The following is a 20,488-nucleotide window of genomic DNA, read 5'->3' on the forward strand; positions in this document are numbered from 1 at the left end:
TATTTGCATATTATCTGTGCATCCCTTTAAAAATGAATCCTGTCATGTTTTAAAAGTGAAAAGGTTTTTTCTGGCGGGGGGTGCCCACTCTGTGTGGCTTGCAGGATCTTAGTTCCCTGACCAGGGATCGAACCTGCACCCCCTGCCACGGAAGGGCGGAGTCTTAACCACTGGACCGCCAGGGAAGTACCAAAAAGGACTTTAAATGAAATCCCAGGTGTGTTACATGCTAAAGAGAGACCGTCGTTATGGGAAAACATTGTAGCTTGTCAGGCTGGACCATCCACTTACCGAGCAGAGCTGTGCCCTCAGCCATCTCCTCCCGGCAGGCCGGCGCCATCTGTCCTGGGGAGGGGAGGGCAGCCAGGGGCCTGCACCACTGGGGTCCTCCACCAGCCCCCTGGGAGGCCCAGGGAAGGAGCCTGGCCCTCACTGGTCAGTCCCTGTGGCCACGGGGTAGGGGCCGGAACAGCGACATGCACACGGAGAGAGAGTGGGCAGGCCCCTGAGGGTGGAGGCCTGCACAGCCGTCGGGGCACGTGTGGGTGTGGGGACGAGTGTGACATGAGAGCACACACGCTCAGGCTCCCGTGACCACGGGAACAGCAGCGGTCTCCGCGTGCCGCACTCGTGCACACCGGGGTCTCATTCACACGCTGTCCCTCGAGGGATAGTTTCGGGCCTCATCATTTTCTTGTATAAAATGGGAATAATTATACCCACGTGGCAAGGACTAGGGACAGTGCGTTGAAAGCGGACGTGCCTGGCCTAAGACAAATGCTCCGGAAGCTGCAGTACTTTCCCACTGGATTCCCACAAGACTGGAGATTAAGGAAATAGAGCATTGAGTCCACAGCCAAAACAACAACACAGGGTTTTAACAAGGCACCGTCACACACAGATCCGCACTGTGGGATCCCGTGGCGCTCGGGGTGCAGTCCACCCCCCTGCCTCCCCTCCCTGGGGCCCTCACGGCTGCTGTTCCCATTCCACGAGGTCAGCAGGACCTCTGAGGGCCCCCAGGGAGATCACTGAAGGACAGCAAAGACTGCAGTTTGGTTCCAAATACTAAATGTAAACAAGACACTGAAAACCAGCTCATTTCCCGTTTCCTCTAGTTAAGCAGCACGACCACTGACGCCCCGTGAGATGAGCCGGTTGGAGGGAACAAGCATCCTTTGTGCTCTCCAGACTGTCTCCTGCCCACCTCTGTCTGAGCCTACAGGCTCCTGCCCTGCCCAGGCCCATCAGGGCTCCCATCTGGGGAGACAGAAGCAAGTATCGTGCCATCAGAATCCCACCAGTGCCTATGCCAGATGGGGACAGTCACCAGGCAGCAGGGAGGGCTTCCTGGGGGAGGAAGCATGGCCTGGCAAGAGGCGTGACTCTACCGTCTGTAAGTCCATGAAGACCCCAGCCGGGGGCCGCACGCGGGGCCCATAGTGCCCGAGGACTCCGCCTCCCCAGCCTTGGGCAGCCCCACCCAGCGCCTGCCACCTGTAAGTTCCGACCTGGTTCTGCTGCCTGCTACCCCTGCAGAACCGGAACCCTCACGGCTCCCCGCCTCCCCGCCTCCCCACCACCTTCCTGGCGCACTGCTTGTCCACTGCACACACGCCCCGTAGCCCTGCCTGTACCCGGGTGGGGCATTTCTCGCAGATTCTGGCCTCAGGGCCCACTTCCCCACAGATCTGCTGATCACAGCATCTGAGAAGTGCCGGCCTCCCTCCCCAGGGGCGAGGGCTTCTGCCCCCATCCTGGCCCCAGGGCCAACGCCCAGAAAAACCAACCGGGAGCCTGGAAGAGGGCCTGGCTCTAAGGAGGTTAGGCCCCTGTCTGTGAAGTCAGGTGAGCACCTGCTATGGGGTTGGGGGTGGGGGCACATGAGGCCCTAGCTGGGTGCACCTGCCCTCGATGGGCCCTGGGCTGGTGGCAGGGAGGGGAGGCCCTGCCATGGGGAGGGCTCCCAGGGTGGGGCTGGGAAGTTAGGAGAGGTCAGACAGCTCAGGCTGAGGGCCTTCGGGCATCGCTCCCCTGCTGTCTAGGCAAGAGAATGTAACCTCCCAGAACCTCAGTTTACTTGTCTGTAAAATGGGAAAACAGTAACCACCACCCACGGTCCTCTGAAGAAGGACTCACAGTGGGGGTGGGACGGTGGGTGCGCGAGTCTGCCTCGTGCTGTGTGGCCCTGGGTCTGTAACACGGGGCTTATCACAGCCTCTGCAAAGGGCCGGGGGTGCCAGCTGTGAGGCTGGGGGTGGGGGAGTGGCCTCAGGGCCACAGGCTCCCACCACCACCGTGGTCCAAGAGGCCAGCCCCAGAAGGTCATGCAGGAGCTGGGCATCAAGCAGGGCCCAGTCCAGGAGTGCCCGAGGTCTGCCCCAGGCTGGTCTGTGGGCACACGTCCCACTGTTACCACCTGGGGTCTCTGGTCATCACTATGGTGATCCAGAAGGAACGTTCCCTGCGACACTTGTGGGGAACAGCCGGGGAGCCGCAGCCAACCCCTCGTCACCAGGGACACTCTGCAGAGCCCTGAGGGGCTGCAGAAGTTCTGGGAACCTGCGGCTTCCCCAGACAGGGAGGGCAGACAGCAGACACCCTGCCTGATGCCTGCTGTCTTCACTGAGCCATCCTGGCCTGGCAACTGACTGATGGCATGGCCTCAGCCAGCAGGGTGGACCTGGGCTCTGTCAGAGCCACTTCCAACGTCACAGGCCACAGGCTGTGCTCAGAGGAGGAAGGCCACCCAGGCTGGTCCCCCTGGAGTCCAGAGGCAGGGAGAGCCAGCGGCTCCCAGGTCCATCTCATCCGCCGGCCACACCCCCCCAGAGGTGGGTCTGTGAAACAAGGGGCAGCTCCTCCTCCAGAGCTGGGGAGGGCCTGATGCAATGGTGCCATGTGAGGGAGGGTGGCAGCCCCAGCAGGTGGCCTCCTGTGTTGCTATGGCGACACCTCCATGGATCCCACAGCTGCCCTGGCAGGTCCTACGCATCCACCAGTCCCTGGCACATCTGCCTCTTCCAGCTTTGTTCACTCCTGAGGTTACAGTGTTGCCAGGGCTCAAGGGGGTGGGGGGTATAGCAGAGCTGGGCAGGGCCCCAAAGCAGTTGCTGACACCCACCACCTATATCTAGTAAAGAAATGGGAATTATGGTTAAAAACCTTTCCATAAAGAAAACTCCAGGCCCAGAGGGCTTCACTGATGAATTCTAACTAATATTTAAGTCAGAAACAATACCACTTATACAAAAAATCTTCTGGAAAATTGAATAAGCGGGAATGTTCCCCAACTCATTTGAGGATCTCAGCATTACTCTGATACCCAAATCTTAAAAGGACATTACAAAAAAAGGAAAAGTACTGCCCAACATCCCTCACAATCAGATGCAAAGTCCTTAACAAAATTTTAGCAAATTGAAGCCAACAATACATAAAAAGGATAATACCTAGTGACCAAGTAAGGTTCATCCCAGGAATGCAATGGCTTAACATCTGAATATCAATCAATGTAATTTATCACATTAACAGACTAAAAAATTAAAACTATACGACGATCCCAAAAGATGCAGAAAAAGTACTTGAGAAAAGTCCAGCAAACCGGGAATAGAACTTCCTGAACCTGAAAAAGGGCATCTATGAACATCCTACAGCCAACATCACACTTAATGGTAGATACTGAACGCTTTCCCTCTGAGAACAGGAACAGGGCAAAAATGTCCTGTGTCAACTCTTCTGTTCAACGTTGTACTTGGAGGTCCTCCCCAGTGCAAAAATGCAAGAAAAAGAAGTAAAAGACATCTAATTAGAAAGGAGACATAAAACTGGTTTTATTCACAGATGACAACATCTGTGTAGAAAATCTGATGAAATCTTCATAAAAACTACCATATCTAATAAAGCGAGTTTAGCAAGGTTGCAGGAGATAAGATCAATATACAAGAATCAAGTATCTCTATATAAGCAATGAACAACTGGAAACTGAAATTATAAAGCAATACCATTTACAACAGCATCAAAAATATAAAATACTTAGGGATAAATCTGGCAAAAGATGTGCAAGACCTCAACAACACAAACTATAAAACTTTGCTGAGAGAAATTAAAGACCTAAATAAATGGAGAAATATACTGTGTTCATGAATTTGAAGATTCAGTATTACTAAAGTGTTAATTTTTCCCTAGTTGATCTATAGATTAAACACAATTCCAAGCAAAGTCCTAGCAGGCTTGTTTTTTTTTATTTTTTATTTTTTTGGTAGAAATTGACAACCTGGTTCTAAAATTCATGTGAAAGACAAAGGACCCAGAAGAGCCAAAACAACTTTGAAAAAATGGAACTAAGTTGTAGATTTATACTACCTGACTTTAAGGCTCATTTTAAAGCTACCATAATCAAGACAGTGTGATGTTGGTGTCAATATAGACAAACAGATCAATGGAACAGACTAGAAAATCCAGAAATATATGGTCAATTGATTTTTGACAAAGGTGCAAAGGCAATTCAGTGGAGAAAGGGTAGTCTTCAACAAATGATACTGGAAAAATTGGCTATCCTTATGCAAAAACAAAATAAAACTTTGATCCATACCTCACACCATATACAAAATTAACTCATAATGGACCATAGACCTAAAAGTATAAAACTTTTAGAAGAAACAGAAGAAAAATCTTTGTGACTGTAGGTTATGAAAATAACCCTTAGATATGACTTCAAAATCACAATCCATGAAAGAAAAATGGATACATTGGACTTGCTCAAAATTAAGAAATTTTCCTCTTCAAAAGATACTCTTAGAATGAAAAGACAAGCCATAGACTGGGAGAAACGATCTGCAAATTATATATCTGATAAAGGACTTGTATACAGTATAAATAAAGAACTCTCAAAACTCAATAAGGACACAACACAATGAAAAGAAACAGCAAAAGATCTGAATAGACACTTCACCAAAGAGTATAGGCCGATGGCAGGTGAACACATGAAAAGGTGCTCAATGTCATAAGTCCTTAAGGAAATGCACATGAAAACTGCAATGAGACACTACTCACACCCCTGGAACAGCTAAAGGTAAGAAGCCTGACCATGCTGAGGGCCGGCAAGGCTGTGGAGGAACTGGAACTCTCATACACTGCAGTTTATCGTCCGACAATTATATTTCCATAAACCTGTTTAAAAGAACTTTAAAATACCAGACTGCGTTCTCACTGTGCTTACGTGCTACCGCCTCGGATGCTGGACCTTCCTCCCAGAAAAACATCACCTGCCCTGCTGCCCTCCAAAGCTCTCTGGGGTTCCCCACCCCTACCTCCTCTTGCCCCCTCTGCTCCTTCTGGCACCTGGGCCCCTCTATTCAGGTCTCAGTGAAGTCACTGCCAGGGCAGGTGCTCACTGAAGGAGCCGCCCTGCACCCAGCCGGCACTCTGCGTCTTAGGAGTCACGTTTATCTTCTCTGGGACCAGGGGCCTCGAAGGCCAGCACTGGGTGGGATCACAAGGTGGGGCGGGTACACTGGGGCGGGGGAGCCGGGCCAGGAGCTGTCCTGGGTGCCGGGCTCAGCGCCCCTGCACCTGCCTCCCCCACCCAAAACAGTGGCCGCTGCCCTGGCCAAGCCGTCCTCCCGGCCCAGAACACAGCAGCTCAACACCCAGCTGTGAGTTAGTTAGAAAGGCTCCAGACGCTGGGGAGGCCCGTCTAGGAGGAGGGCAGCACCCCTCCCAGGAGCCCCAGACCCAGCCCTGCCCTCTGACCCCAAGCCGGTACTCAGCCTGGCTTCTCTCTCACCCCGCGGGAGCCCCGTCACTCGTTAACGGTTGGTCTGATGGCAGTCATTAGGCCCAATCTGTTTTTCAAGCGTCTCATTAATTCCAAGTTCTCCCCTATTTTTAAACCGCTCAGTCATTCTCGTTTTTCCTTCCTGGGGCAGGACGTGGGTGGGAAACCCCGGGGGTCCGCGTGGCAGCCGGGACACCTGCCATGGGGACAACGGCTTGCGCCCACTGCCCGGCCCCAGAGAGGCTCTGGCGACACAGCCGTGATGTGTCCACCCCGACACCGGGCGGGGATGGGGCAGGAGCTGGTGCCCAGGGTCACACAGCCACCAGGAAGGGGTTAGGGTTAGATCCAGCCCCACCCTGTCCCCGCATCCCAGAGGTGGTCCCCTGCGGAGCCCCCAGCGGCCCCCAGCAACGGGGCAGTCCTGAGTCTCGGCTCACTGAGCAGTCAGTCAGTCCAGGCAGTGCTCTGTCCCTGTCACTCCCATGCCTTGGTTCACACCCCCTTTCCCTTGGGGGTGCCAGCTCAGGACGCGCGCCCCAGGACACCCCACACAGTCCTGACGGCCAGCACCAGAGGTTGTGGGTGTTGATCATACACTGGAAAAGGATGCACATCCTTCCAGGCCATGGAGGCTGGTGGACAGCAGTGGCCCTGGGACAGGGCAGGGGCTGACCGGCCCCTGACTCCATCTGCTGGAGGGAAAGTGGATTCAGTGAAGTGTGGACAGAGCAGGTCAGAAGTGCAGCCCTGGGCCTCTGGGAACGTTTCCCAGTGACAGAGACTCGCTCACCACATGCTGCTCGAGGAAGCTCAACCGTGCCAGTGCATCCGGCCTCCCCCCGGCTGGGCAGCAAGGCCGGGCTGAGGCCCACAGGCACTCATGGGGCAGCCTGGAGGGACCCAGGAGGATCCCAGCAGCCCCCTCCATACAGGGAAACAGGCAGTGGCCTTGGGGGGCCGGAGCCCTGCTCCAAGGAACAGAGGATGTGGCCTCCTCTCTGTAGCCCCAGTTGCTCGGGGCTGGACCCAGGGTATCCCCAGGTCCCTGGGGTCCCCACCCCGGCAAAGCGCAGTGGAGCCTGCGTGGAAGCACCGGAGGGCTGCGGCTAGCAGGAAGGCGGGGCGTCCACCGGAGTCGGAGCCAGGTGGGCAAAGAGCAAAGTCGGCGAAGCACAGAGCTGTCGGCCCAGGACTAACTAAGCAACGCTGCAACGTCTGCGACCACCCTGTCCAGCTGCCACCCCACCCGTGGGGAGTGAGAAAGTGGAGGTGAGGCCAGGAGGCAGTGAGACCGGTGATGGGGCAGCGAGGCGGCTCAGGACTGGTAGCGGCGAAGGCTGAGGCAAGTCCCAGCCCCGAACAGCAGCGGTGAGTAAGGGCCAGGGCGGGCTGGACGTGGAGGAGCCACAAGGAACGGAGGCACGCGCTAGCAAGAGGCCCCTTGGCCCTCCTCAAGTGGCCGCCAGCCCACGGGCGCCCTTCCTCCCCTGGACCCCCTCCCGCTGCGTTCGCGCCGCAGGAACACACGCTCCAGTGCCACCCCCCAGGCAGGCGAGGAAGCACCGCGCGTCAGAAAGGCCCCTCGAGGAGATGTCCCCAAGGTCCATCCTTTGCCATTACCACCACGCTCAGCAAGGAAGGAGCGCGTGGTCGGGGCACAGGTCACCAGTTTAAGGGCAGAAGCTCAGAGGCCTGTGCCCTTCCAGGTTCCTTTCATTCTAACCAAAACGACAGCCAGGGAGGCCCACCGAGTGGGGAGGCAAAGGCACCGCCAGCCGTGGAGCTGAGTAACAGAGCAGGCCAAGCCCGCCGCTGGCACAAGCGGTGACGGTTCCTGAGCCCTGAGCCAGGGCCCGGGGTGGGCCTGCCCATGCGTCACGATGGCCCTCGGCCCCGGCCCCCTGGCCCCCTCCAGTGGCCGGAGACAGCCTCAGGAGGCAAGCCGGCCCGGGCCTCTCACTACGCACCAGGGCAGAGCAAAGAAGGAGACCCTGGGACACCAGGAGGCAGTGAGGGGAATGTCCCCCGGCACCGCAGACCCACTGGAGGGAAAGAGAGGCAGAGGACCCGAGTCTCTAGAATGCTCATGAATTTGATTACACAGAACATAACTGAAGACACGTCAACAAATGAGACCAAAGGGCAAATAACAACTTGGGGTAAGCGACCTGCAACAAAGACACCAGGCAGAAGGAACATTTCCAAGGCAGCAAGAAAGACACGAAAACCCAACTGGAAAACAGGCAAGAGACGGGCAGGGTCAATTTGCAGAAGAATCAGGAGGAAATGCCCAGGGACACCATCACCAGAGAAACACAAAGCAGAGCAGGGAACTCCACCTTGCTTCCCAGGTGAGTCAGTGCCGACAGTGCTGCCGGGGAGGGGGGGGGTGTGGGGGTGAGGGGGGGTGTGGGGGTGAGGGGGGGTGTGGGGGTGAGGGGGGGTGGGGGTGGGGTGTGGGGGGCTGTGGGGGGTGGGGGGTGTGGTGTGGGTGTGGGGGGGTGGTGTGGGGGTGAGGGGGGTGTGGGGTGTGGGGTGTGGGTGTGGGGGTGTGGGGTGTGGGGGTGTGGGAGTGGGGTGTGGGGGTGTGGGGGTGGGGGGTGTAGTGTGGGTGTGGGTGTGGGGGGTGGGGGGGTGTGGGGGTGTGGGGGTGAGGGGGTGTGGAGTGTGGGGGTGGGGGATGTGGCAGTGAGGGGGTGTGGGGTGTGTGGTGGGGGTGTGGGGGTGTGGGGTGTGTGGTGGGGTGTGGTGGGGGTGTGGGAGTGTGGGGGCTGTGGGGGGTGTGGCAGGTGTGGGGTGTGGGGTGTGGTGGGGGTGTGGGGTGTGGTGGGGTGTGGGTGTGGGGGTGTGGTGTGGGGGTGTGGGGTGTGGTGTGGGTGTGGGTGTGTGGCAGGTGTGGGGTGTGGGGGGGTGTGGGGGTGTGGGTGTGGGTGTGTGGTGGGGGTGTGGGGGTGTGGGGGTGGGGTGTGGGTGTGTGGGGTGTGGTGGGGGTGTGGTGGGGTGTGGGTGCGGGGGTGTGGTGTGGGTGTGGGGGTGTGGGGTGTGGTGGGGGTGTGGGGGTGTGGGGGTGGGGTGTGTGGTGGGGCTGTGGGGGTGTGGGGGTGGGGTGTGGGTGTGTGGGTGTGGGGGTGTGTGGGTGTGGGGGGTGGGGGGGCGGTTTACTGCTGAGGAAGGGAGTGTGAAGGCAAGGGTCATGCCTTTGCTGGGGCGACTCTACTCCTAAGGGTGGATGCCCAGAGACAGACACAGAACCGTAAGGAGAGGGACCACAAGGCTAATCGACAAAATACGGAAATGGGAAAACGTACAGCAAGTTAGCGTTAAGTCCTACGAATACTGTGTTTTAATGAATTTTGCAGATAAATGATCATTAAATAATATTCAGTGAAAAAAATAACAAAACTGCTCATCAGATTTGGAATGGTTTTTATTTCCTTCTTTTACTCTTCTTTATGTTTTCATAAGTTTCTACAATGAGTGGGGACCACAATTGTAATTAGAAAAAAGCAAGAGTCAGTGTTATTTTTTCAAGAAGGTTGGAAACTCACTTTAGTAAAAGACCCAAGAGGGGGCGAGTTTCCATCCTCTAGACAAGTGAGCTCTCCTGCCAGCCTCGAGAGTGTGGACAGTTCTGATTGATGAGGTGAGTCTAGGCAAAAAACAGGAAGCTTTTAAAAATGCTAAGTTTTCCCCAAAAAAGGTTAATCTTCAAGCACTGAAAAGGTAAGAAAGAAAAGATCTGAAGGACACTGGGTTCTGAAACATTCTGCCCACGACTGTGCTGGGGCGATGTCCCCTACCCCGGGCAACAGCACGGCTGGAACCGGCCTGTGTGCAGCCGCTGAAGACAGGGCCTGGGGGAATGTGCAGGGCTCTTCCCGCCCGGGCCCTTGCTCCAGGAGCCACCTCCGGCCTGCGCCGTACCCCCGGCAGCCCCGTCCTTCCACCCAGAGGCTGTGCGCTGCTTGTGTGGGAGGTGACACTCCAGGCGTCCTCGGGGAACGTGGCCCCAAAAGCAGACTCGTGGTCGCGGCTTGGTGCGTCCCCTTCATGGCACCCGACTCAAAGGTGGCACAGAGGTCTGAGGCTGCACCCGTCTGACTCACGCACGGGGCCACACATGCGGTGACTCCTACTCCCGTGCATGGCAGGGGCCACAGGGGGACCTGCTGGACAGGCAGCCTCATGGTCAGCTCAGGATGTTGGCTCGTCACGGCCGAGTGATGACCAAGCACGTCACCAGACAGACGGGCTCTCGCTCAGGCAGGTCAAGGGTGATGCCAGCCCCTCTAGGCTCTTCGAGCCACGGCGGGTGCCAGCCTCTCCGGGGTCCGTCTCTCCGTCTGCCAGGGGCGGGGGGTCACCTGCACCCGACACAAGACTGGCTGTGTTCATGGGAGGCTGTGCACAGATGATACTAACAACGCCATCCAACGCCCGGGATCTCGCCGTCCGAGTTCTGGTGAACTTGCTGCCTGTGTGAGGCTGGTCTTCTGTGTCTGTCTGTTTCAACAGGCTGCTTTTGCCCCTCCATTCGTGTGAGATCACGCTCTGCAAGGTTGGGCCGCCTCCCCCGCACCCTGCTCAGCCACCCAGGAACCCACGTGCGATGTGAAGGGATGACGCTGCCATGTCTGCGCTGCCCGCGGAGGGCACGGGCGCCACCTGCTGACCCGATTCTCAGCTGCTCCTGGCGCAGTGCTGGGCCCCGGGCGCCGCTGTCCACGGTCCTGGCCCAAAGGCCTGGCTGCCCTGATCCCCTGGCCACCCTCAGACCCTCTGCACCTTCTGGAAATGCTTCCCTGGGAGATGGGAGCATCTCCCGAGGCCTCCATGGAGGCTGTTTCCTTTTCTCAGCTCAGCTTCTGCATTTGTGCTAAGCCAGAGGAGGCCTGGGAAGCTGCCGGCCTGACGTGAACAAGCAGTGTCCACGGCGGGACACGTCAGGAAAGCAGGAGGGGGTTCCAGACAGAGTAAGTGTCCACTGACTGTCACCTGGACACAGCAAGAAAAGGGAGGAAGGTCAAAAGCTGAAAAGTCCATGTATCTGGTCAAAGAATTTGTGATGGCTTCATATCAGCCTCGTAGGAAAATGATCCACTTACCAATCAACTCTGGGCCACTGAGTTGGAGGCCCTGAGGGAGGAAGCCGCTCCTTAGGTTGTGGACAATAATTCATTCCACTGGACATTATGATGTTGGGCTTGAACCTAAAAAATGGCCTCATCACAAAGAGCTGCTCATCGGGACTTCCCTGGTGGCCCTGTGGTTAAGAATCCACCTTCAAATGCAGGGGACGCAGGTTCGATCCCTGGTCAGGGAGCTAAGATCCCACACAACATGGGGCAACTAAGCCCGCGTGCTGCAACTACTGAGCCTGCACGCTCTGGACCCACGTGCCACAACTAGAGAGAAGCCCACGCGCCGCAACGAAAGATCCCGCGTGCTGCAAGGAAGATGCCGCGTGCCGCAACTAAGACCCGACGCAGCCAAATAAATAAATAATTTTTAAAAAATAGCTGCTCATCGCAGCGCCGTCTGTAAGAGCAAGACCGGAAACAGCCACGAGGCAGGTGGCAGGGCCTGACTGCACGGTGGTCCAGCCACACAGTGCGGTCCCACGTGGCTGAAACTGACAGTGGAGACATCTCTAGAAACTGTCATGGACAGGCCACAGGCCTTCAGGCTAGCAGGTCAGGAAAGCAAGGCAGAGAAGGACGAGGTCCTCTGCCAAAGAATGGGAGCGGAAAACGTGCCCATGTGTGTGTCCGTGTGTGTATGCCTGTGTGTGTGTGCCCGTCCGTCCGTGTGTGTGCCCGTGTGTTTCCGTGTGTGTGTGTGTGTGTGTACATCCTTGCTTCTACCTTTTAAATTGAAGGATAAATTATAAAATATTGGAAAACTGTAACTTTAGCAGAGGAGGAGAATAAGGTAGAAAGACAGATTTCTCTAGATATATCTTATTTTGTAGACTTGGCCGGGAACCATGCAAATTTTTCACATAATCATAAAATTAAATTAAATGCAAATGGAAATCTCTATACAGCTCATGCTAAATGGAACAAATTAACCTGCTGTGGGTAAAACTTGGGCATGACCTCAGAAACAGAATGATCTCAAGTGAGTTGAAAGCAGTCACTCAGCTATATATTCTAGTGGGATATGCCTGAAGATCAAAAGAACTGTTAAAAAAATCTTAGATGATGACAAGTATTTGTGAGGATGTGGAGAAACAGGAGCCTCGCACGTGACCAGGGAATGAAAACTGCCGGTGACAGCTCCTCAGAACGTAGAGGCACCGTGTGAAGCACTAATTCTCTCCTAGAGACACCCAAAGAACTGAAAACTCACAACCACACAAAAACCTGTACATAGATGTTCACAGCAGCATTACTCAATGATAACCAAAAAGTGGAAACGACACACCTGCCCATCGACAGATGAACCAAATGTGGTCCATCCGTACAGTGGAATATTATTCAGCCATAGAAAGGAAGTCCTGACACCTGCATGAAGGTGGGTGAACCGTGAAAACATGATGCTCAGCAAAAGAAGCCAGACACAAAAGGTCACATAACGAGTGATTCTACTTCTATGAAACGTCCAGAACAGGCAAATTCACGGAGCCAGAAAGTAGATTCGTGGCTGTGAGGGGCTGGGGAATGCCTACAGAACCCACACAGAAAAGGCTGCGGCGGAGCCTCAGAGTTCAGCTCGAGAAGAAAAAAGCGGCCCTGAACCCCACGGGCTCCCGGCCAGCCCCTGCCCACTGCTGGGGGAGCTGGCCACACGCTGCTCCAGGAAGAAGGCGGCAGTGGCTGCACAGGCCTGCAAGGCATCTGCCCCTGCACCCAGGTGGCCCCTCCCTGCTGACCTCTGTGCACAGCTCCCACGGCTGCGGGCAGGGGCCTGTCCAGCCTCCGGGCTGAGCCCCCTCCTCTCTCCATCCTCCCACCTCCCTTTGCACACAGTGAAGCCAGGATGGGAGCCTGCGAGGCAGGGTCTGGTGAGAGGACAGTGCAACAGCCGCGTGTGAGGCCCCAAGGCTGAGCCCGGCTCCTCCTTTCCCACGTCCAGGATGGGAGCCAGGGGCATGTGGCGGGCACCGGGGCAGCGCTGGCTGAATCTGCTTCATTCAGGATAAGCCCCGGGTGTGGGGTGGGGGAGGAAGAGCTGCCGTGAGCCAGATGTGTAGGAGCCAGGGTGTCACAGAGCCCTGCCCGCTCAGCTGCCTCTGGGGGAGAGAACAGGGTCCTGGGGGCACTGCCCGAGAATCTGCCCCAGGGTGGTCTCGGGATCCCACCGCTGCCCCCGGGGCAGAGCTGAGGGTCTCTGTGGCTAACCGCGGCCCACGGGAGCTGCCACGCCGGTCAGGTGCGTGCTGGGGCCCAGCCCCGGCCGGTCCGCACACGCCGGTCACACCACAGCAGTGAGAAGGGGCGAACCGAGGGCCCGAAGCTGCACCCACTCACCTGAAGGTGCCCGTCACGCCAGAAACGGGGCGGTCGGGGCTACGAGGGGCGCTTCTCGGTTGGATGTGGCAACTGGGTCCAGGAGGGCCTGACCAGCAGCTAAACCGACTAGAGGTGAGTCCAGGGGCCAGAGCGGCTCTTACCTGGAGCCCGGCAGGTGCTGGGCCTCCTCCCCGGCCGCCCCTCCACGCCGACTCTCCTCCCCGGCCTCCGAGGGCTGCCAGGCCTCAGCCTCCTTTTGCTCACTCGCTCCGCCGCCCCCTCCAGGCAGCCCGTCTGCCGCGTCCACCAGGGGCCCTGAGGTGTGTGCCAGGCACTTGTCGGAAGTGGGGGCTTTGGGCTCCTGCCCGCCGGGGGCGTCTTCGGAGGGCCCGGGGTCTGGGACGCCCAGCGCCGTGGGCAAGGCCTCCGGGGTAGGCCGGACCTCCAGCAGTCCCGCGGCCGAGCCCTTGGCGCAGGCCTTGGCGGAGCCCACGTAAGAGGAGCGGATGACGCTTCCCGAGCCGCACTTGCCGCGCAGGCTCTCCGCCGCGTCCTCCCTGCTGCCCGCGCAGCCCCTGCAGCACACGCAGGAGTTCAGAAGGCTGTTGGCAGCCGTGGCGCTGAGTTTGTGGGGGCCGCCCTCCGTCCCCTCGGCCGCCGGCTCCCCGGGGGAGACGCCGTTTCCGAGGACTTCTGGGTTGGCGAGGGCAGAGTCCAGGGAGCTGGGCGACTTGGGGTTGAAGATGACCGTGGCCGAGAGCTTCATGCCCCCCGTCCGGTGGGCGATCAGCTCGGCCGTCTGGGCGTCCTCCGCACTCGCCTCCCAGCCATCCAGCTGCGGCTGGGAGTCCGGGCAGCTGCAAGAGCCAGGGCCCACTGCCCGCGTCTGGTCGCCCTGCACGCCGCTGCTGCCGCTCAGGTCCTCCGGCTCGGCTGCGGCGGCTGCTCCGGCCCCCGCCCCTCGGCTCTCCCCGCCCCGCCCTCTCTCCTGGGGGCCGCCCGCCCGCCCACACCGGCCGCCCGGGGGCTCTGCCGCCCCGTCCACATCCTCCATGAAGAACACCCTCCCCTCCTCTTCGTCGCTGCCCGGCGGCAGCCGTGGTCCGCCCGGGGATGCCTGCCCGAGGGCACCGCGCTCGGCGCCCGGCCCGTGCGCGGGGGACTGGCAGGCATTGGGCGGGGACAGGAGAGAGGACATCGCGTCCCCAGCCCTGTGCACCATGCGGCTGAGCTGCTCCAGCTCCTGGTCGTCGTCCTGCACGGAGCACGCCAGCTCCGCCTCTGCGTGCCTGGGCTCCGCCGGGCCGAGGGGTGCGGGCAGGGCGGGCTCCAGGGCAGGGGGCACCGGGGTGTCCGCCCGGATGGGGAACTCCACGTCTTGGGAAATACAGAGGTTCCGTTCCAGCGTGTGAAGCTCCTCCTCGGTCAGGGTCCGCAGCAAATCCCTACATGCGTCAAGACAGAAAGGAAGAGTGTGGGTCCCAGAGGCCACACCAGCCCCCAGGCCGAGTGGGCTCGGCACCAGCAGGAGAGCAACACGGTGTCCACTGCCTGCAATTAACCTCCCACCATGTCGCTTCCTCCACCAAAAGAGGTGCGTCTCCAGGGGTCCCCCGGGCCGCGGGTCAGGACAACAGCCGTGTGGGTGGCTGACGGTGATTCTAGAATGTGCCCTTGCTTAAAAATGAGACTCTGAACTCTCTTGCTGAAAACCCTGATTCTTCGCGATAATATGTTAATAAATTAATAAAATAAAATTGTATTAATAAAATTATAAATTATTAATCAATTAATAAAAACTTTCAGGAGTGAAAGGATATATATTGGTTTATATATAGATTTTCATTCTTTGCTTCAACAAATATTACTGAGCACTGCCTATGTGCCAGGCCCTGGGTGACACACAGGAAGACTGGCATGGTCCCTGCTGAGCAGGTTCCGTAGGAAGAGACAGATAAGAAATATTTACGAGGGAAGACTTAAGTACAATAATGACCACAGCAGCCAAGGAAGGAGCCACCAGAAGGGGGCACAGCAGGGCGCCTTCCCTGGGGGGAGCGGCATTGAACCGACACCCAAGGTGGAGTGACTCTAATGACGACGACGGGGATGAGCCCAAAGTGGGTCCCACAGGCCGGCGTATGCTGCTCTCCACCGGGAAGAGCTCAGGCCTGAGGTCTCAGCGCCTGGTTCAACATCCCAGTGCAGGCGGGGAAACACGTGGAATGGTGCACTTCTCAGAACTGCTCAGCTGTGGATCTTCATAAACTGAACACACCCTGCAAACAGCACCCAGATCAAGAAATACAGTGCTACCTGGGCTCCCAGGCGCCCCCCACGTGCCTTCCTGGTCACTCCTCGCCGTGACCACGATCCCGACTACCACAGCGGTGGTCTCCCCTGTTCTCCTTCTCTAGATAGACGGCAATCTGCGGTCTGCACTCCTCCGTGGCAGGCATGTTTGCCAGTGCTATGTTTGTGCAGAGGTGCCAGATGAAACACAGGACACCCAGTTAGACTGGAATTTCAGATAAACAGCAAATACTTTTTAGAGTAAGTATGTCCAAAATGGCCCCCACTGGGGACATATTTACACTAACAAAGTATTATCGTTTATCTGAAATCTAAATTTAATTGCACACTCTTTTTTTTTTAAACCTTTATGTGCAATTACATTTTATTTTTCCTATGCCTTTTTTTTTTTTTTTTTTTTTTTGGGTGCTTGGCTTGTGGGATCTTAGTTCCCCCTGACCAGGGATTGAACTTGCACCCTCGGCAGCCGAAGTGCAGAGTCCTAACCACTGGACCACCAGAGAACTCCCCTTAATCGCATATTCTGTTTCCCTTTGCCAGCTCTTGACAACCCTTTCTGGTGAGATTCACGGTCGTTGTAGATCATTCCGTCTCCTGGTGGAAACGCATCACAGTTCACCTCTGAAGCTGTTCCACCCCGGAGGGGCCGTGGCCGCATCTTTGAGCCCCTGTCCTGGGGAGCAGGGGGTGTGTTTCTGCAAGCACGCGTGCTGAGTGCTGGTGAGGGGTGTGTCCCCGCCGACAGCCCACAGGGCCCGCTGACAGTTCTGCATGCCCCACACCCTCATGGGCACTTGCACTTTTCCACTTCATCGTCTCTGGTAAGTGTGCAGTGGTATCTCCTCGTGGTTTTAAACTGCTTTATCCTGCTCATTCAGGAGGTCGTGCACCCATTTATACGCTGATGGAGCCTTAGACAGCCTCTCTGAAGTGCCTGTTCAGGACTTTCACCCATTTCTTATTGGGTTAACTGTTTCTTACTGACTGACAGGAGTTCTTTATGTATTGTGGATCTGAGTTCTTTATTGGATGTTGTGTCCAACTCTGCGGCCTTTTCACTCTCTCAAAGGTATCTTTTGACAAACTGAAGTTTTAAATTCCAGTAAAGTCCAAAATGTCATTTTATTCTGTGATTAGCGCTTTTGTGCCCTGGTGAAGAAATCTTTGCCTACTCCAAGATCACAAAGATGTACTCGACCTTTCCCTCTGAAAACGTTCTTTTCCTTTTCACGTTTGTATCTGCAGTCTACCTAGAATTGACGTTTTCATAGGAGTGTATTACGGGTCTTTCTCCTCATATGGATATTTGCTGATTCAGCCATTCATTGGAAAAAGCCAACCATTCTCCACTGTTGTGCTCTGTCACCTCTGTCATGAATCATGTGTTGGTCGCACCAGACCCTCTGTTCCGTTGAATGCCCCGTGCACTACATCTCTGCCAGTACGACTACAGCTATACGGCAGGAAGTGTCTCCAGCTCTGCTCACTTTTTTAATGAAGCACACCCAGCAGAAATGCACACATACGTTCACAAGCTCGGTCACACCAGCACCGTCTGGAAACTACCCAAAAACCATGAAGAGCAGAACAGATAGATAATATTCTTCTTCTTTGTCCTTTTTCTCCAGCAATCTTTTTCTTCTTGGCTGTTCTAGTCCCCTTGCCTTTCTATAGGAATTTTAGAATTAGTTTGTCAATTTCTGCAAAAGAAAAAACCTCCTGGGATTTTGATTGAGGTTGCATTGAATTCATAGATTAATTTGAGAATCACTGATATCTTCTCAATATTAAGTTTTCCACTCCCTGAATATGGAATAGCTATTTATTTAGGTCTTTAAAATTTTGTATCAAAAACATTTTGTAACTTTCAGTGGAGGTCTTAGACATCTCAGATTTACGCTAATTAAAATTTATTGACACCACTGTAGATAATATTTAAATTTTTTTATTGTGATAAAATACTTATAAAATTTACCATCTTAACCATTTTAAGTGACAGTTCAGTGGCATTAAGTACATTCATATTGCGGTGCAGCCGTCACCACCATCCGTCCCTGTAACAATTTCATCTTGTCCTCATGAAACAGTAACTCCCTGTTCTCTCCTCCCCCAGCCCCTGGCAACCACAGTTACGCCTTTTGTCTCTATGATTTTGAGGACTCCAGGGACCTCATGTAATTGGAATCATACATTAGCTGTCTTTTTGTGGCTGGCTTATTTCATTTAGCATGTCCACAAAGTTCATCCACATTGCAGCATGCGTCAGGATTTCCTTCCTTTTTAAGGCTGAATAATATCCCAGTGTATGGCTGGACCATGTTTTGCTTACCCATCCATCCGTCAACAGCGGCTTCCATGTCTTAGCTATTGTGAACGATGCTGCTATGAATACGAGTGTACAAATATCTCTTCAAGATGCTTCTTTCAATTCTTTTCAGTATAAACCCAGAAGTGGAACTGCCGGATCATACGGTAGTTCTATTTCAATTTTTTGAGGAACCTCCATAGCAGCTGCACCATTTTACATTCCCACCAACAGTGCACAAGAGTTCCAATTTCTCCATATCCTCCCCAGCGCTTGTTTTCTGTTTCTTTGAGAGTAGCCTTCCTCGTGGGTGTGAGGTGGTGTCTCATTGTGGTTTTGATTTGCGTTTCCCTGACGATCGTGATGTTGAGCATCTTTTCACGTGCTGGTGGCCACTCACGTATCTTCTCTGGAGACATGTCTATTCAAGTCTTTTGCCCATGTGCATCAGATCATTAGGCTTTTTGTTGTTGAGTTTTAGGAGTTCTCTATATAGTCTAGATACTAACCCCTCAGCAGATATACGATACACAGATATTTCCTCCCATTCCATGGGTTGCCTTTTTACTCGATTGTAGTGTTTTTTGATGGACAAAATTTTGAAATTTTCACAAAGCTCAATTTGTCTATTTTTTTCTTCTGTTACCTGTGCCTTTGGTGTTACATCCAAGAAGTCACTGCCAAAATGCAATCTCATGAAGCTTTTGTCCTATGTTTTCTTCTAAGAGTTTTATAGTTTTACCTCTTACATTTAGGTCCTTGATTAATTTTGAGTTAATTCATATTTATATGGTGTTAGCTAAGGGTCCAACTTCATATGTGTGTGCATATGTATGTATCTCTTATCAGATTAAGGAAATTCCCTTCTATTTCTAATTTGCTAAGAGATGTTTTCATCATAAAATAGGCATTAATCTTTCAAATTATTTTTCTGTAACTTTCAAAATGATTTGGTTTTTCTTCCTTTTTAAAAAATTAATACAGAAAAACTGATTTTCAAATGTTAAACTATGATGTATATAATTTAAACTCCACAAGACAATTATTGTTTTGTACAGCGCAGATTCATTTATGTTCATTCACATCAGGGTCTTAAGTCTCTCCTGTGCTTCCACATCCCCATCTGAGATTTTTTTCCTTTGCAGGAAGAATTCCAATTAGTCTTTCTTTATGTGCAATCTGCTCATAACCAATTTCTTCAGCTTCGTGTTTCTGAATAACCCACTATATCACCTGCATTTTTTTTTTTTTTTTTTTTTTTGCAGTACGCGGGCCTCTCACTGCTGTGGCCTCTCCCGTTGCAGAGCACAGGCTCCGGACGCGCAGGCTCAGCGGCCACGGCTCACGGGCCCAGCCGCTCCACGGCATGTGGGATCCTCCCGGAACGGGGCACGAACCCGTGTCCCCTGCATCGGCAGGCGGACTCTCAACCACTGCGCCACCAGGGAAGCCCCACCTGCATTTTTGAAGGATATTTTTCCTGGTTGTAAAATCCTGACTGGCAGCTATTTTCTTTCAGCACTTTATTATATTTTTTTAAATATTTACTTATTTATTTTGGCTGCGCCAGGTTGTGGCACGAGGGGTCCTCGTTGCCACGTGTGGGATCTTCGTTGCGGCATGTGGGATCTTAGTTATGGCATAGGGGATCTTTAGTTGCAACATGGGGGATCTTTAGTTGTGGCGTGCAGGATCTTTTAGTTGCGGCATGCATGCAGGACTTAGTTCCCCGACCAGGGATCGAACACAGGTCCCCTGCATTGGGAGTGCGGAGTCCCAACCACTGGACCACCAGGGAAGTCTCGCTTTCAGCACTTTAAATATATATCATTTCATTGCCTTCTGGCTTCCATCGTTTTTGAGAAGACAGCTGTTGATGTACACTCTTTTCAAAGTAATATGTCCTTTTCCTCTAGCTGTGTTTAAGGTTTTTTCTTTGTTTTCAGCAATTTTACTGTGATATACCCAGATGTGTTTTGTGTTCATCTTGCTTGTAGTTTTCTTTAACAGTCTCCTGAATCTGTGGACAGAGATTTTTCTTCAATTTTGGAAAATTCTTGGCCATTATTTCTTTGAATACTGCTTCTGCCCATTTTCTCCATTCCTTCCTTCTGATTCCAGTTATGTGCGTCAGCCTTTTGAGTACGTCACACATCTCTGACGTTCTGGACTCTTTCCCTGCCCAAGTCCCCAGCATCTGGCGTCTCCCCCCTCCCCCTCCCCCCATGGCCCAGGCCACACGCTTCCTTTCCTGGCCCAGCATCGTCCATCCTCTCCCCTCCTTCCTTGTCTCCTCTCCCAGCCGGACACCCAGAGAGGGCAGAAGCCTCGGCCTCTGGGTCCAGGGTCAGGTCCTGCTAGGGACACTCAACTGTGGCTCGCCCACCCTGTGCCCACTGACCCTCCAAGGAACCCCCGGGTCACTCCTCACTGGATTCAGAGCACGTTTGGCTTGCGATGGGGCAAAGGGCAGTTTAGAGCCGGCTTCTGTGCTCTCTGGCCCCCAGAAAGGACAAGCACCAGCAGAGGAAAGCCACCCTAGGCTGGGAAGTCCCGCCAGGCCCAGGAAAGGCGTGGCAGGGGTCCACGGGGTCAGCCCTGGACCAACAGCCTGGGAAGGGGGCTTCTCGGAGACCA

The 20,488-nt window shown here is 54.5% G+C and overlaps 1 protein-coding gene across 3 annotated transcripts in view; it reads right to left on the reverse strand.

Annotated features, from left to right (window-relative positions):
• Positions 1–20,488, reverse strand: part of ZFYVE28 (zinc finger FYVE-type containing 28) — a 51,254-nt gene that overhangs the window by 18,466 nt on the left and 12,300 nt on the right. For 2 of the 3 annotated variants that reach the window (XM_089911405.1, XM_089911402.1), the window contains one exon: positions 13,395–14,678. In XM_089911405.1, the coding sequence (XP_089767531.1) occupies positions 13,395–14,678 (1,284 nt within the window). Of the gene's footprint in view, positions 1–1,454; positions 1,498–13,394; positions 14,679–20,488 lie in introns of all 3 variants that reach the window. The other variant, XM_089911403.1, reaches the window with a different exon arrangement.

The sequence above is a fragment of the Delphinapterus leucas genome, chromosome 5, assembly GCF_059928025.1.
Source record: "Delphinapterus leucas isolate spDelLeu-1000000601 "Yukka" chromosome 5, BTC_Dleu_Yukka2, whole genome shotgun sequence".
NCBI classification, from domain to species: Eukaryota; Metazoa; Chordata; class Mammalia; order Artiodactyla; family Monodontidae; genus Delphinapterus; species Delphinapterus leucas.